Here is an 18,718-nt window from a genome sequence, read left to right on the forward strand (position 1 = left end):
GTATTGAATTAGTTACCGTTACTAAAACTTCGATGTCTGGAGGCGGTACTCTAAATGGCCTTGCTCCTAAAGGTATTTCCGGTAATGATATAGCTTTCAACAGTAATTTATTGTCGGTCATTGAAGGCAAGTCAAGAAACGCGCGTTATTGATCAAGGTGTCAAACTCTCTGGTGAATTCCGTCAATCATACTCCCACGCTGGCCTTCAGATATAGAAATAAAAACGATGCGCACACCGGATTATGCATAAAAAGTCGAGCAATTAGAATGAAGGGGCATTCTGTATTGATTGAGTACAGATAGCTGGGTTTACTCGACGAGTCTCGGATCGTAGCTGTGTAACCATCACTTATCGCTATTTTCTTCAGTTAAAAATTCCACAGGATTGCGATACAATGAAAATGTGCGACTACTATTCTCGGTACGCTAAGCGCGTTGCCAGTACCCCTGCTGTGATCCAATCGCAGTGATCTCACATCAGCAAGAAACGAGAGAATGACGTTTGTTTTGGATTACCTGATGCATGCCAGGCGTATCGAAGCCCATTTTGAGCGTATGTCAGCGGAAGCCGGATTGATTGTGAACGGTGTTATCTCTCGTAACACTAGACCTTGTCTTCGACTTCGTAAAGCATAGCTTATTTTATAACTATGAAAATCATTAGTGTTTGTTCATCAGATCAGGAAATCAAAGCTTTAAAACAGTGGTACTTAACGTTTTTATCCTCCAGCGCCGCTTTACAGAAATTTTCCTGGTTTTTCTCCGCCATTTCTTGGTTTGTCTTTCGCACAATCCTTCCCCGAACATTTTGCGAGAAAAATTGTAAAAAGAACGTAATTTCAATATTTTTTTCTCGTTCCCACTATATAGTTTCGTGACAGCGTTTTTATTGTTGCCAATATAGTAATCTAGTGTTGTTTAGTTGGCAAATGTAGCGTTTTATCTCGGACCTTCAGTGGCTATACAGTATACACTTTGCAATGGATGACTCTTGCTCGAAGCTTACTCAGGATATATTGAGACTTATGAAAGACATCGGAGTCGCGGTACAAAATGAAAGCAAATTACCCTACGTCATGCACAGAGAAGGATGGAGATTGCCCGTAGTGTTCTCTTTACAGTGTGTCGACTATGCCATGAACGAGTGGAAAATTCCTGAAAATTCGGTGATAATCGCGAGCTTTCCTAAAACCGGTGAGTTTGACTTGTAGATATAGTAATGACGGTGCAAATTATTGGACTCCCCATGGCTCTTTGACACCGTCTTTGTTTTCACATGATTTGAACTATAGCGTTTGTGTGCATGCCTTGAATTTGGAAGTCAGTTCAGTTATTGTCCAATCACCAATGAAAATCGCTGGTCAATGCGTAGTGCAGTTACAAATTATTAGAAAATTCTACTGATATCAGCTACCGTAATTGTTCAGCGTGTAGGTCCAGTGGTTTACTGCTTTTTCTAATCCTTGCTTATAGTTCTGTGGCGAAGACGGAATAAACTGAAAATCCTATCACTTCATTCTTTCGTAGGAACCATGTGGTGCATGGAGATTGTTCGTCAGATCATGTACGGAAACGACGACGAACTTCTGAACAAGTCTAAATCCCTACCTCAGATAGGACATCTTATCGAAATGGGACAAGGTAAGATCGAAAATGCCGCCAGATGTCTCACGAAAGCACCCCGCTTTCACGTGTAAATGGACATGGACACTAAACAGGAATCAGTAAACGCGTTAATGCAAGAAAAGCGACGCATCTTCCATCATGGCCAACTAAACACTGTTTTGGTTGGTCATGGTTCAGTGCACATTGTACATACGGCATTTCATCATCATCATTGGTTTATTAGCAATTTTATCAGATCAATACACCACAAAAAATGCGATACAATGAAAAGAAAGGAAGATGTCTGGAATGCATTACCATCACATATCCGTGAATTGCCTTATAATAGATTCAAAAAAGCCCTACTTGATCACCTCTTGTCGTTACACTAACACTGTTGCCCTACCTCGCCCAGACATTGCTTCATTGATCATTTGCTACCATTGTTTAATTTTTTTCTATTTTCCTTTCCTAACTAAACATTTTTTTACAGCCAGACTGTTCTGAGTCAAGTGTACCTGTTTGATGCTGGTGTGATCAGACTAGATGACCTTCACGGTCTTATCGATCATTCCTATCTAATACCGAATACTGTGCACGCATATTTTCTGTACCACCATCACTGCCGTTTGTTATGTATTTTGGTTCGATGAAAATAAAGACTCTCTCTCTCTCTCTCTCTGTCGAAGCGACTAGGAGTTGTCTATGGAATCGGACACCCACCTTGGCCTAGGCGATGTAAAGAGGAGGCATGCACACTGAATGAAAGTAAAGAAGATAGTATAGAAAAAGGAAGCGACAAGAAATAGGGCGGCATGTCATGGGAAGCGAGATCGATAGGTCAGTCGTGGTCCGGTAATCTTGAGGATGGACTGTATTTATTTAGTAGTAATTGCTTGTATTTCGACTTGAATGTGGACATGCTCGTCGACTGCCGGATGGCCGGCGGGATACTGTTCCACACATTAGGTCCGGCATTTTTGATAGAGCGATGATATTTTCGGTCGATCATATGATATTTGGACGACGTGGACGCGCGTGTGTTGTACTTGTGCGCTTTTGATTCAGAGGTAAAGAAGTCATTGAAATATTCGGGGCAACGACCGCAGTGAAACTGATACATGAACTTGGCGATTTCTAGTTTCCGCATATCTTCTATGTTTAGGACGCCGAATCTCTTAAGCAGCGACTTATTGGATTATTGGATTTGTGACTTATCTAAGCATGGGATTCAGATATGAACCGTTACGATTTCGCGCATACCAGAACAGCACCATGACGAAGCGATACAAGTTTTGTGGACATAACATTATCTCGACTCTGCACTATACCTTCATATATGCTCATTACAGTTTACAAGTTCACGGATATTTATCAAGAGCTTCCCATTCCGCGAAAATTCTTCTTCACACATCTTCCAGCGGAACTTCTCAACTTTGAAAAAATCAAACAAAGCAATTCTAAGGTAAAATGAAGATTATTTGTGGCGATATGAAAATTGTGCTTTACAAAATGATTGACTATTGCTGCTTGAAACGAAGCACGCCCTATCTATTGTGCAGAGTAAATATTTGGAGATAATTTGGCATGTTGAAACAACCAGAGGTGGTCAAAGTAGTCATCGTCGCTACTCAAGTAGAAGTAGAAGTAACGCTGGAATTTCTACTCAAGTAGAAGTAGGAGTGGTGGTTCACAAGTAAGTAAGTAGGTATTTTACGCTTATTTTTGCCTACAAAACTGAAAACTGTAGAAGTAGAAGTAGTCAAAAATCATAACTACTTAAAAAGTAGTGTGAGTAGGCAAAATCTACTTCAATTACTTCAAAAAGTAGAAGTACTTCGTTACTGACCACCTCTGGAAACAACCCTTGTAATTTAGAATTGATTTATTCAGCAACTGTGCAAATATGCCTCCTATAGGCCTTCTATATCGACTGCTACGTATACAGGCCTAGGGATCGTACGAACGCGGGGTTCGCGTTATGCGAACTGCGAACCTCGGAAATTTGGAGGTTCACGTTCGCAAAGGAACCTTGGTAGGTTCTAGACCAGTGATTCCCAAACTGTGTGCCGCCACAGAATCCCAGGGGTGCCGCGAACATTTTTGCAGTTTTGGAAAAGAACTGTGTAAATATTTTGAAAAAGGCCTTAAGACTAGTAGGCTATACGCGACTTGCAGATGTTTTAACTTCTTCAACAGCTGATAAATAAGAACAAGTGACAATGAAATCGGTTATGGCATCTTAAGAAATCAAGCAATATTTCCGCAGAAGAGTAGCTAATTAGTTTTCGAAAATTCAAGCTATTTCTTCAAAACAAATTGGGTGATTTTTAGCTGTCTACGAGTAAATCGTATTCCATAATCGGTGCTAAAACAATCAATAGGTGGGTGTTAAAATTTGTATCTTCATGGCTAGGTGGACATAGCTTTTCTTTTTTGAGTGAAGTTAAAAGCGGTAAACGAGAGACACTGCTTGGAATTATTGACAAAATGCGGTTGTTGTTGTTGTTGTTGTTGTTGTTGATTATGTTTGTTAGGCGATTACATCGAAAGTGGGTTTTTCGCCATGTCCAAAAATCCGTTTAATATCTGAGGCTGCGCATTAAAAAATGTGGGTAAGTTTGTAAACAATTCAACCTTCTTTCTATTGTATATATTCTGTTCATGTAGTAGTATAAACATCGATCTTTTTAATTCATCTCTTCTCGGCTCAAGTCTGCCACAAACGTAAAAGATTGACAACCACTGTTCTAGACTGTGAACGTTTTATACAATTTTTGATGTTATTTCAACTTCTTTGGTTGAAATTATTTCCAATTAAACTTCGTATCACTCGTCTCTGCAATGTGCTGACAGAATGCATCGTTGTCTAAGATAAAAAGTTGTGCTTTTGCCGTTTTACACATGCAGATATGTGAAGACTTCGATATACTCCGGTCTGAGGCAAAAGGGCCTTTAGAATACTACTACCTTCGAAATGACTATTCAAATAGCAGGAATTAATTTTATCCGTATTGATACTAACTTCAACAAGCGGGCTCAAGAATGCAGGATAATACTCACCAATCCCAATAGATATACACATACTTGTGTACTTACATTTGTGCAATGCACATTGTACAATGCACATACGTGAATGTAGTCAGGGGGAGTTGACGAGCTTGAGCGCTGTTTTGCATCGTTTTTGAAGACAGTGCAACAATGATATGGGGTTGGAAGAAAAATTTGAATTTTTTTTTTGCATTCATAGGCAAATTCGAAATTTTCAAACTCTATATGAAATCCGCGAATATCGGTTGGAATGAATTCAAATTTGGCGTGCGTCGTTTTTTAAGGCAACCTAACGATTTAACCATGTAACCCGCAAGATTCAGGAAAAAAAAGTTATTTTTGAACCGCCCTAATGCACATACGTGAATGTAGTCAGGGGGAGTTGACGAGCTCCAGCGTGACCATCCGATTTGATATATTCGAACGATACAGGGGTAATCTGCTATTATTGCGTTTAAACAAACTTATCTATTCTGCCCCTCAAGTATTTACAATGTAGGCCTACATTTTATGCATACACAGTTTGGATAGTTATATCCTCACGGAAATGTGACGTCGCGTGACGTCAAAGGTTCGAGTTCACGTTCGCGTTCATAGCGAACCTTATGCAAGCAGTCTCAATGTGGTTTGAAGTACCTCGCTTGCCTGCCTAGGTCTCGATCAATCCGGGTAATCCTAACAGTATCAAAATATTTGACATATACGATGAATCCCGGATTGACTGACATCCAGAATATTATTACTGTGCTTTCTGCTTGGTCCATAATGTAATACGCATATAAGTATATAATGTATTCTATTGGAATATACCGAATGTGAATGATAATGTGAAAGCAGAAATGTCACTTAACACTTTGGGAGAAATTATCCACAGGTTATTCTGAAAAAGGCAAGGTAACATGATGCGCGCGCGGGCATGTGTGAAGTCATTACGATCCCATCCAACAAAATAGAGAATATCCATGGAAAAAGTATTTTGCATAGACGTATAGAAAAGCAGACTTGTAACGACGTTCGCCATGGTCAAACATCCGAACCGCACTAGTCCTGGAAGTATGTAAAGTTCTAATAAATCACAATTTCCAGATAATCAGCATGTGTCGCAACCCGAAAGATCAAGCTGTCTCTTGGTACTACTTCCTGCAAAAATTGAAACCGTCTTACACAAAGGAACAAACAGAGCAACTTCTTGGCGAAGGATGGAACGATTTTATTGCACGGTACATCTCAGGTATACTAGAATCGTGAATGCGATAAAGTCGTCTCTTTTGTTCCCTAAATCGTCATATTGGTAACAGGGGTGCACGCAATGGGGCTTAAAGAAGGACAGTGGTATCCAGATCACCTGGGCGAATGGATCAAGCGCGTGCGGGAGCACGACAATACGTTGCTGGTGGAATTTGAATCGCTGAAGAGAGTTGAAAAACCATGAATATATTTTGGGTGGTCTGTTCATTTCCGCGAATGCTTTTCTCTCGCAGGATTTTAAAAGCGAAACGCGCAGAATCGCAAAGTTTTTGGATGTTGAACTCAGCGAGGAAGACGTCACAAAAGTGTATGAAAGATGCACCATCGACTCGATGAAGACCAAAACGGATCAAGAAAATGACGGGAGCGAGTTCAAATTCATGCAGAAGAATATCCGTAAAGGTGCGTTTGCAGACATTTAACGATGTTCGGAATTAATGTTCCAGGAATTCAACAAGACGTCCGACATTCTCAATACGTCCCAACAGACTCATCCCCACTTCGAAATAGTCATGTCTCGAAGAAATGACATGATAGCTCATCACACAACTACTACTCTGGAATTATATTGTGCTTTTTTTAAAGCCTAAACTGGTATGCATCATACACGCAATGTGTCTCTCTTACACAGACTCAATCCCTGCGACTACACGAAACTATTGGGTTGTTTTCTGACATATTTAAATGCGGACCCTGTGGACCTAGTCTAGAATGGATCCCGATGCCGCATAAATGCAAACATGGATTTAAATACCGAATTGATAGCTGTTCCAGCATGAAAAAATACCGACCACATGTGGTCCACAATTTTTATATATTTCATATTTTTACTTTTTAAACCTAGGTGAAGTAGGAGGGTGGAAGAACTATTTTACGGTGGCCGAATCAGAGCTCGTAGACCGACTGGTAGAGGAAAAGTTGTCGGATATCGGAGTCAAATTCACGTATGAGTTGTGACATCGAATGGAAAGTCTTACTGAACAGATTATATCCACGTAATAAATTTTATTCTAACAGTGAACACGAGTTTATTTTAGGAGAATCTTGTTAAGCTGACTGCGTGACGCGTGACGGCCTGTCGGGATGTGTCATAAGTATATCTACATAATTGTACTCGCATATCACGCTCATATCGGGCGTTAGAAAGCTTCATCAAATAGAGACTCATAGAGTGTCAAGTGTCTTAATGAAAAGACAACTTGATTTCTACAATGATGTCCAAAAAAACCTTTCGGCCAAATAAGTGTGGGGTCTTGTACTAGAACTTGTAGTGCTTAGATGGCCAGGTCTTTATAAGAACCATCTAGTACTCCTATCCAAATGGCAGCGTATTTCCCACAAGCCAAACATGCTTGCTGGCGGAAATCGTTTTTAAGAGTAAGACACTATCCTGGAAGCTCCGGTTCGTCAGACTGGTGCAAAAGCTACACGTTTGTTTTAATGCTTCTGCTTGGTGTCTTGGAAAATAAGCTCCAAAATATGAAGAAGAGAATGCTCATTAGAGCTAGCTACCATATATTACGCTGCTCCAACTTGTGCTCTGTTTTTTTAATATCCTATTTTCTGTCTCGCGAGTAAATGAGAAGAGCAAAGAAAGTCACGATACCGTGTGTTCGACTTTTTAGCTCGACCCAATCAGAAATTTCTGAGTTTTAGTGGCTTCTCACGACACTTCTCTCACACATAAAAAATGCATATTAATATTATAATAGCATGCTATGATTTCACGAGAATGCGTGACATAGAGAACACACAGACTAAGTCAAAAATTGTACGTGAAATTGTACGTGGTCTGTGTGCTAGTGCTTTTCAAACACAGGATAAATATATTGATAAACTTCTTAGCCCTAGAGCAGCGGTTCTTAACCAGTAGTCCATGAACCCCTTGGAGGAATACGAAACACCGACGTTTAGGGCAGAGGGCTCAAAGAGCAGTTTGTGCTTCCCGCGACGAAATTGACAATTTATAAGTGCCCCATATGTCTTTTCAGATTTGAAAAGTTAAAATTCCTTTCAAAATTGCTCCGAAAGCCTGAAACAGACATGGGGTGATTACTTCATGAATGTAATCGATTGCGATTACGATTACTTCAGAATTACGCGATTACGATTACGATTACGATTACAGCAAAATCAGAAAGTAGTCGATTACGATTACGATTACATTGGAAAAGCAATCACGATTACTCACGATTACATTTGTTTTGCTTCTATAAGGACTATAATCTTAAAGGATATATTGGAAGACAATACAAGGATTGCGATGAAAAGGCTTAATGAGATATCTACTCTCTACATACATCATGCGTCATTTGCTTATTACGTCATAATATACCATTTTCTCAACTTTATTGTGATGATTTATCGCACCCAACGATTTGCACTATTGCCAGGTCTTTACTTGCCGCACCCCAAATTCCTTAATAGGGTGGGGAGCGTGCTCGAAGGGGACTCAAAAGTATTTCGTAAACCAACATAAATTATAGAGTATTTTCGAGAATTTAATTAATTCTTGAAAATGTTCTTCGAGCTTCGCGATTCAAATGTCTCTAGTACAGGGATCACCAACGCGGACCAAATGAGTCGCCCGAGGTCGCTGTAGCAAGTATTCAAATGAAAGATTTGAAAGTTGAAACTGGATTCATATGAGCATGAGCAGCAGTTGAGCATGGGTCAGACGACCCCAAGGAACATACGAGTGCAGTCGCTCGGGGCATTGCTCGTCTTCGCCCACGCGGCGGCTCAACGGGAATCTATATAGTTAATATTCCCACGGGTCTCGACGCGGAGATTAGCGCTTTGGCGCGCACTGCAGCAACGCAACTGAGCCCGGAGGAGCTGGTGTGAGTCCCGGCGTGTGAGCGTTTTTTGTTCTTGGTAAGGGGCGGAAACCCGGCCCAGTGCTCTGATTGTCTTACTCTAAGTGAAGAAATCCAACTAGCACGGATAAACGACGGGAGTAGGTGGTAACCCTTCGGTCGTCGCAATTATCAGTACACACTACACAAGAAGTAGTTTTTTGTTTCAAAACGGTTGGTGACCCCTGCTCCAGTAGATAGCTGGGTTTGAAATGCATACAGCTCTCCCCCTTAAGAAAAAACATGCATAGGCTATTTTATGGGAACAGGCATTTCGGAGGCGGTCATTACCGCGCCACGATCCCACAACACACCAAAAGACATATGCAGTTTCAGCCAACACGCAACTCCACGGGATGTGATACCAAAGAAATACCTTGGCCGAAAATTAGGGTATTCGTCCATTGTCAATAGCCGCGCTGGGTGGGCGTGACTGTCCTGTCCTTCCAATATGAGCCCACAATGCAAATGCCACCCGGTGCATCCACATAGGAATAAAGTCATGACAATTTACGTGTGCGTCTCACGAAAGATATTCTTTTGGTCTGCTACGTTTGGGCGAGTACAATATCTTTTGATTAATCAACGGACTGGAGGTCACGAATTAACAGCATACAATAAAGTAATTATAACAACCTACCAGATGCTATAATGAATTACGTGACCCAGCTCTATCAGGTAAATCTGACACTCGGGGCTGAGAGAGATTAAAAATGAGTAGTAATCTAATGCAATGACCAACATTATTGACGAAATTCAGTTTTGAAAATTGACCAACGGTTGGACTGGGGGGCGAATTGCTGTTGGTTCACATTCTAGCTACAACCCACGCTAACATGTCAGGCTGTATAAGCGGATGGTTATGGCGGCAGGTCCAAATGCTGACTAATGAACTGTGAAATAACGATTGGCGCCCGTTTCAAGTAGTTATTTGGGAATAAGATATAGCGAACATAAAAATTCCACCTTCAACTTAATACAGATACTGCGAGCTGCTGTTACGAGAAACGGCTAAGCACGGCTTGGTTATGATATATATCAGCAGCTGTTTATTAATAATGCTTCGTTCTGGATACTGCAATGTTTTATTCGACGAGTACAAAATTCCGAATTTTTGTCAGGTGTAGCCTACGTGCGTACGTAGCAAGTAGCAACGTTGAAACTGCATTTAACTAAGCACAACCAAACATCAATACATAAGTTACTATTTGAAACTATAGGCAGAGTGGTGATCAATATCCTGCTGCGAGGTAAGGGCTTCTGTAGTGTATTGATAACCTGATATACACCACGGGGGGTGTTCTTACAATCACACTACAATGTCCATCGCATGTCTGTTTACTATGTGTGGACTGTGGATACTTCTTACGCAATGAAGAGCGGAGCTAATACTTCTGACGTAATAATGAGTAGTGGCGTTTGAAAATCAGACGTTTGTGCTATCGCTAACGAGGTAAATTATCTCATTCTTGTTCACGAATATTCAGTTTACGTCATAGTCCTTGTACAAACAAAAAGTAATCGTCCTTTGACAAAGAAATCGATTAGATATGGGAAGTAGTCGATTACGATTACGATTACTTCGGATTTTCTTCGAATGTAATCGATTGCGATTACGATTACTTCAAAATGCTGTAATCGTCGTAATCGATTACGATTACTAATCGCGATTACCCCATGTCTGGCCTGAAACGTTTCATCAAACTTCACTATCACATCAATTGCAAGCGCTAACATGCAGTGGAAGATTTACTATTCCGTCGCATTTTCAATTCATGATGATAAAACTTGACTGAAATTTGTGACTTGGATAAGGACGCGACCTTTTGTATAATTATTCGGACTCCGGCTGATTCGATGGCAAAATGAAAATGACTCGCGTCGACTCGGAGTGACTCGGAACGTCGTGAATTAGTTAAAACCATGGACGCAACAAACTATTCGCGGTTACGAGAATAATAATAATATAGAAGGTCGTAGCTTGGTATTTCGCTATCTAAGCAAGTAGGCCTAGTTATGGTGACCATATTGGCAATCTGTGGATGACATCTTGGATCCCTAAATCCATGTTATTAAGGCCGGGTGTCGAGTAATGTCATAGGTGGCCTAAGTAGTCAAGAAAGCTAATCCAGTAGAAGTAGAAGTAGCGACGCAAAAATCGACTCAAATACGAGCAGAAGTAGTCCTTTTGAAAACAACTTAAAACTACTTGAAGTAGAATTGACTGACTTAACATCTACTCAAGTAAGTAGTTGTGATAACGGTCGTAATTCGGTGGCATAGACTGTCAAAAGCTGCAAATTGAGCTCTGCGGAAGGTGTAGAGAGATTTATATTGATGCATTCCAGGAGATATTCATTTTCGTCAGAATAAGAATTCGTCCGCATCGCGGGATGCAAATGATAGTAGCCTATTGATATGTAAATGCGATACTAATCCTTTGTTTACTCGAACAACCCCGTTTTAGAACATATCATGGCATCGCACCAGGGTTGTAATGACTCGAGTCATGACTCGACTCGAGTCACGATTTTTTTATGACTCGACTTGACTCGAGTCATTTTCTTGAAATGGGAAAATGACTCGACTTGACTCGAGTAGTCAATATTTGGATTGACTCGACTTGTACTCGAGTCATTACGCATGACTCGACCCAAGTCATTGACTCGGCTTATTTTATATGACTTGAAGATGAAGAAATTTGCGAATCGTAATGGCCAGATCAACGCATCCGACGAATTCTGCCGACATCGCTATTTGTCACCACTGCTTTCGTTGCACTTTTCTGATATCAGATATGCCACCGTAAAAACAACAGAAAATGATACATAGTAGCAATAATGCATTGTACAAAATCGTCCAGTGATGAAGAGGTAATAGATCCTCCGCAATTAAAGTACTCAAGACTTTTCAATTATACAAGCAAACAATTGAAGCAAAGTTCAATTAGAGCAAATGAAATGACTCAGATGGTCAAGAGACTGATAAGCTCATGTGTAGATTTGAAGGCGATGATTCTTTTCATTTTTGGGCGACTAGAAAGAATGAGTAGGCCTATTCAATGCTCTTCAGTGTGGTTCAAAAATGCTTGTCAATTCCTGCATCTAGTGCACTAGTGGAACGTGTATTCAGTAGATGTGGATTCATTCTACGGCCATGCCGCTTTAACATATCTGAGGATCTCCTTTCCACATCAGTATTTTTGAGGCGTAACTCATTGATTTGATCTGCTGTCTGTGAAAACACACAATGCCCCTCGTCCATTTGACGTTTTGTTAGGTATGTGCATTGTGCACGTGAGGTATGTGCATTGTGCACGTGAGTATAATAATGAATGGCTTATGTTGTGTGATGTTTGTACAATATGGCTGTTCTAAAATAACTTCTTTTTTATTTTACTGGGTGGTTACTTGATAAAATTGTTATGTTGCATAAAAGGAACACTGAATCTGGCTTAATTTGAAAAAAGTGGAATCAATGATGTGAGAGGAGAATATTTTGGATTTGAAAATAAATGGAGTATTTTAGTGAGAAATTCTTTCATATAATGTAATTACATAGTAGTAAGCCGACTATTTTTTCATATCCAAAACATTCTACTCTAATAACTTCACTTTTTCTAGTTGGAATTGAGTCAAATTTGCTATGAATCATATTTTTACACAATGTAACAATATCATGAGATAGCCGGTAAAATTCTAAAATCTCTATTTGTAATTAGTCTAAAATTTTCTCTCATAGCATTGCTTTCTACTGGTTGGAATTGAGCCAAATTTGATTTTTTAGGCAATCTAGCAATTTTAAGAAGTAGCCGGAAAATTTGAAAAATGTTTTTGAGCAGCCCCATTGTACAATTATTTATCGAATGCTGTAACTGCGATGTAGTCTGTAATGCAATTGGGAAAACCTTTAGTATAATCAAAAGGTATCTGTTCTGTTGTCACTGCACAATGCACATAGTTGCATGCACGCTTTTACAGCATGCTGGCCTGTTGTAAATACCTCCACATAAACATGCATCTATTGATTGGAAACACAGTGTGTAACATGTTTACTTTGAATATTGTTCATTGGTTTATCGATTCAGAGGTGATATCAGGATCCGGTTACATACTTTATCAGGGTTTCCGATTTCAAACTGAATGTCGAGACGTACATTGACCAATAAAGACACAATATATTAAACATGCGGGGGGAAAACTCGACCTGGAATTGTTATCGCGATAGGTGACATAAATCCAACCGTTTTCCGAACACCGTTATCCACATACCAACCATCGTCGAGGAGGTGTTTTATTCAGACATTTTGACTCTGGAAAATCCAAAGCACGAACCCGGACATCACAGAACTATCGAAGCCTATTGTCCAATTTTCCAAAACATGCATTTCGGTGTACAAGAGCATATTGTATGTGGTTAACCGATGATATTGATGTGATACGACTGATGGGGGGTATACACTGAAACCGGTAGTCCGTGTATATTTCCGTCACTGTTCGTTGTAATCTATTTCAAACTATCGTCAATACAACAAATACCAAATTGTCAGGTGTGTTTGTCAGATTTCAAAATGAAAATGGTTTTGTTACTCTAGGAAAAGCTAGATGACCAAGAGAAAATGTATTGTTACACTGGGTAAACGCCAGATCTCCAAAGGAAAATGATATTTTTACTCAGGTAAACGACGACCCGCCAAGTGAAAATGGTTTGTTGCTCAGGGAAAAATATATTTCCAAGTGAAAATGGTTTGTTGCTCAGGGAAAAAAATATATTTCCAAGTGAAAAAGGTTTGTTACCCAGAGAAAAAATATATTTCCAAGTGCAAAAGGTTTGTAACCCAGGGAAAAATAGATTTCCAAAGGAAACGGGGTTTGTTACTCTAGGAAACGATAGACCTCCAAGTGAAAATGTATTGTTACTCTGAGTAAACGATAAACCCCCAAAGGACAATGGTAGTTTTACTCGGGTAACGACTGACCTCCAGGTGAAAATGGTAATTTTACTTGGGTAGGTATCGTATGTGTGAAAAGGATTTGCACTCCCTGTGCAGAGTATCGCGATAGTGAACATATTTTTCGCGTGACGAAACAAGATCGCTATTTAAATGTTAATGCATGCATTTCGATTACCGAGTTGCTGTACAATAGAGATGACTCTACATTAGACCGTGCTGTGTACTTCGATTAAAACCACAAGACCACATGTAAATCTATTCGCACAACTCGATGATGTTGATATAGTGTTACTAAAATTAATTATTACCTATTTACACAACATAAAAATAACAATTCATGTCGTAGTAAGTAAGTTTCTTGAACTCGTGCTTGATGAAAACGATTGGTGACAAGTATGCTTTTGAGTGAAAAATAATTATTTAGAGTAGCGACATTTTGTGACCAACGAATGCAAATCGATCATGATATTACAATACACGCTTTCGTCAACATAACGACTTGGCGTAGAAACACTTTCACGTTTTTTGAATAACTGGATTCTCGAGACTTGTTACTTGCACGATGTACCGTTGGTGTGTAAACTATAACGACCATTTTGTATGATAGTATGTTTTAGTTGTATTGTTGTGAGGGCAACCATGTGATGACTCAGCACTTTTCATTAGCAAAGTAGATTGATTTGTGTGTAAGATGTAAGCACCGTAACTAGAAAACATATGTACTCTGTTGTTGGAGTAGCTGATTTATTGCTATGACATGGACATATCCTGAAGCCTTGGTTGGTTTGTTGTCTTACGAAAGATGAGGCGACCTCGGTGTCGTAAATTGCGTTAACTAAACTCGGATGGATACCACAATTGGACTGGACTTACACACAGTGGCGGCTCGTGACAATATCGGGTGGTGGGGCAAGGGCTGCAAGCGACTTTTTATCAAGATGACGTCACAATCGCGTTTTCCAACGTAAACAAGTAACTTAATGATGGTACGGTAACATGAATTTCCCGGCAACAGTGATTTTAACGTATGTGCCACGAGACTCGAGAGGTCCGCCGGTGAGCTGTGACTTGAAGTATGGGAACTGCGTAAACGGCGTACGGAAAAAAGATTCGACACGATTCATGTTCGCACTAGGCCTGACTAATTATCTGCAGAAATGGAAATGACTATAACTCGAGAGATAGCGTAAGCCTAATTGGAAAGGTCAACGAGTTCGGACAGATACGCAATTGTTATCTCATAGATTGGGCCTGTCATATTGAATCCAAAACATCATTCTGAAGAACTAAGAATAGCAGCCTCGGAAATTCGGTCTCGGTACAGCATAGAAGATTTTGGCCTTGAAACTGGAGACTGTAACACGACACATACGGCTTTATTACTGTCTATAGGTCTGCTGCGAAATCGCCTTTGGAATATATATATTACCGAATAAATACGTGGATGAAAGCCTTAAACTTAGTACACTGTTACATGACATCATCGAGAAGTGTCCTCATGGCCCTTTTCGGTATGGCGCACTGTCAAAATTAATGCGAACAGACCAACACCGAATTTTGCGTAAAATTTACTGAGGAATAGGCTGATCAAGTGATCAGCTGTTAGCCGCCATCGAAAACTAAATAGCTATCGCGCTTGAGGGGGTTGTAAGCAAATGGCTTGACGGCCACAATTTCACGGTGAAATTGACATTGGAGGATATAATATCAAAGTAAATATTTGAATGGAATCTGAGAATGATATCATCATCTCAGTCAACGTTACCGCAGATACAACGGCTTTTGCGTGATATCCGCAATGCGTTGAAGGCTAAAGTGTCAGATCGGAGCGCATCTCTACCATGCTCGACCTTGATAACGAAATTACTGCCCTAATCATTGAGTGTCAACCTTGAGACTTGGCATAGCGTTCGATATAGAAATCAAGACATACTGTTCAAAAGCTTATGACGGATCTGGGTAAGGAGCATCGTTAAAATCAATAGAGACCAATACCGGCTTTGCGTATAATCTGTTAGCGATAAATGAGAGTCAGCTCTCACTCGAATTAGGAAACGAAATTACCACTAACACAGTTCAGTGACAAACTTTACACTTGGTACAGCGTTCGATACTAACGTTAAGACTTACCGTGCCAAATGTCATAACCGATCTCAGTATTGAACATCGTCAAAATCAATGGATTGGATACCAATACCAGCTTTTGAGTAAAATCTGTTTGCGATACATGAAGGATCAGCACACACTCAACTTCGGAAACGGAATTACTACCCTAAACTTTAAGTAAAAACCCTGAAACTTGGGGCAGTGTTAAATACCACCATCACGACATGACATACCAAGTTTCAAGAGTTTTCATGGTGTGAAACACCATCAAAATCGACCTATACCACCAAAGGTCGACTAAACGCATATGACGGTAACCGAGTTCAGCTATAGATACGATTGTTACATCACACCTTAAGGGCACAGAGCTAATTTGCCCCGGTTGCTCGGTCATTTTATGAATAGGAGAGAGTAAATTACCGTTTCTTTATTGTGCGCGGCTTTGAGAGAATAGACAGTGAAAGCTTGTTATGAGCGCTACCGGGGCATGCCCCGGCTAGGCATTCGCAAAGCAAAAACACAGAAGAGAATTCGATTTTCGTAGAGACTTCGCTATATATGGGCATTTACAAGCGAAAGGACAAGAAGAATACGATTTTCGCTGTGGTTTCGGTATATATAGATTGGTGTGCGTCTATAAATGGTAAAGAATTGTTATTGAAGAGAATTTTAGGTGGGGCAATGCCCCAGTTGCCCTATAGGACGAGCCGCCACTGCTTACACATGGTATTCGCATACTGTACACATACAAACTTTTGTGTAAACAACTCTGGTGTTTCTGTTAGTACTAGTTCTGTGTTGAACTACTTGATTATTAAGATACATGAACATCCATTCAGCCAATAAAGTTCTTGAGGTATCGAAACAGTTTGAAAGCGCCACCAATCGTTGTACAGGTTCGTAGCATGGGAATATCGAGTATTTTCGTGTACCATGAATATATTTCATATACCTTTGGTAAGAAATGAGTTGCGTGGGGTAATCATACACAACCTACAAAAGTTAAACTTGTAGCGTTTGATTGCCTACTTTTTATCAATGTATTTGTGATGTTAAAAGACGACTGAGTTTACATTTACATATAGTAAGCGGAGAAACTCAAGTAATAAATTTTACTCGTTTGAAAATATCGATCAATGGAGTAACAGTATCAATATCAGTGGTATATTATTTTTCGCGGTATGCAACCAATCTTCTAAGCAGAACTTGTCAATAATTTATCATGTCATAGAAAAACCGGTTGTTATGAACTCGAAAGAAATGTACTTCGATTATCACGATGATGGAAATTAAGATCAACGCAGTATTTCGGAGGTGGATGTGCATCGTTTGGTATGTTCACCAATCACTAAATGACGGTTAGTTATTCGTTACATTTACAAGTTTACCGAAATCTTGATTTACAAATGATAGCTTGATGATGTAAAGCTCAGCCACTCAAATGTGTTTATTGCAAAGTATTTGACACTAACAAAATATCGAATGAAGACTTCGGTTTCATTACCAAGCTAGTGAAAATTGTTTTCTATAGGATGGATATGATTTACCTTTAGAAAAACGATATAGACCGATTAAGCGACGTTGTTTCATATCCGTCGAGTGAGTAAAATTTCTTTGGAGTTCGGTTTAGTGAGATAATTGTTAGGGATTCAATCACATACAAGTAACGTCTTTTAGTGACAGAGTATTGTGATGACATTTACTCTAGCGAATGACAACGGAAAAATTTTCGATTGCATTGTCGGTGTATGTGTTAGACAAATAATTCTAGTACACCTAACTATAGGATACATTTGGCAAACATCGTACAAATTGTTTCGTTGTGATGGTAACGACTTTCAGCGGTTTGGTTTCATGTCGGGAATTATTATTTGGGGGTTCAAAAACAATCAATACTACAAATGAACAACAATGAAAAACACGTTAAGTGAATTACAGTGTAGCAAGTACTTCCTTGATATTACGATTGTTGTGTACCAGACATTTCTAACTGAATTGAATGCATCTAGCAAACATATTCCAATTTACTTTTGTAATGATCAAAGTATGTGAAATGGTGCGAACGGATTAGGTACTAATCAAGCGGCGGTATGTCAATTCACCTAGTGTGATATCTTGACACCGGGTAATGTGCGAAAGTGTTTCAACTCTCACCGCAGATTACGATGATAAAGTATTGTACCGGTTATTGTTCAACAAAGGAAATTGGTGTTTCATCTTTAGTCTTGGTTAGTGGAGACAATTACATTTGTAAAATATTTCCTGATATCCACAATACGCTGCGTGGTTTTTACGAACACGGCTTAATCTTCCCAATCAAAACATTTCAGACATGTTAATCTAGTTTCACAAATCGATATGCTAATAACAATGTTTCTGAAAAGTTTGTTGGTATCGTAATAACCTTCAACACAACCCTGGTCTAATAATGTCATAATTTAATAATCAAGTCATGATCGACTATTACAATATCTCATATGTCAAAATCAATGTGTCAATTCATATGTTTACATCGTGAAAATTTTCAATATAACGCCTGCGTTCGATTGTAAGAAATGAATTCTCAACTACGTTGGTCAGACATTCAAATCTCGTATACTCAAATGTAATATGTTAATCTCAAACCGCACACCGAGTAGTATTTACTTTGGTTTATAAAATATACCGAGTAGTAATTACTTTATCTTACAGAATAGTAACGACTTTTACAGTTGAACAAAAAAGACGATTTGGCGGTATATGACTACAACCGAACTTGCTATGGATTTTAGATTGTAGCGATTGTATGTACTCGCGTAATCTTGTCTTCTTTCTGTACGAATACTGTCTAGTTGGTTGGCCAAGTTACAAACGGATTTACTTGACAAGGTTTTCATGATTGACTCTTTTGAGTAT

The 18,718-nt window shown here is 39.4% G+C and overlaps 1 protein-coding gene and 1 long non-coding RNA gene across 2 annotated transcripts in view; one reads left to right on the top strand and one right to left on the bottom strand.

The window, feature by feature from the left end:
• Positions 1 to 843: 843 nt before the first annotated feature.
• LOC145441275 (sulfotransferase 2A1-like) lies at positions 844 to 7,505 on the top strand. Its single transcript, XM_080319096.1, has 7 exons — positions 844 to 1,195; positions 1,529 to 1,642; positions 2,959 to 3,071; positions 5,744 to 5,888; positions 5,956 to 6,074; positions 6,139 to 6,307; positions 6,750 to 7,505. The coding sequence occupies exons 1-7, from the start codon at positions 982 to 984 to the stop codon at positions 6,860 to 6,862; spliced, it is 987 nt and encodes a 328-aa protein (XP_080175222.1). The 5' UTR covers positions 844 to 981; the 3' UTR covers positions 6,863 to 7,505.
• Positions 7,506 to 15,353: 7,848 nt separating this feature from the next.
• The window catches only part of LOC145441282 (uncharacterized), a 237,075-nt gene continuing 233,710 nt past the window's right edge, over positions 15,354 to 18,718 (bottom strand). Inside the window, exon 2 of the long non-coding RNA XR_013915787.1 lies at positions 15,354 to 15,607. This is a non-coding gene — a long non-coding RNA (uncharacterized LOC145441282). The remainder of the gene's footprint in view (positions 15,608 to 18,718) is intronic.

This window comes from Botryllus schlosseri, chromosome 6 (genome assembly GCF_051294905.1).
Source record: "Botryllus schlosseri isolate E-star chromosome 6, Bs_hap1, whole genome shotgun sequence".
NCBI classification, from domain to species: Eukaryota; Metazoa; Chordata; class Ascidiacea; order Stolidobranchia; family Styelidae; genus Botryllus; species Botryllus schlosseri.

Bases quoted from the DNA above. Each gene is read 5' to 3' on its own strand.
- LOC145441275 (XM_080319096.1), top strand. From the start codon at position 982: ATGGATGACTCTTGCTCGAAGCTTACTCAGGATATATTGAGACTTATG. The intron at 1,196-1,528 runs GTGAGTTTGACT...ATTCTTTCGTAG, and splicing joins CGCGAGCTTTCCTAAAACCG to GAACCATGTGGTGCATGGAG. The intron at 6,308-6,749 runs GTGCGTTTGCAG...TTTTAAACCTAG, and splicing joins GCAGAAGAATATCCGTAAAG to GTGAAGTAGGAGGGTGGAAG.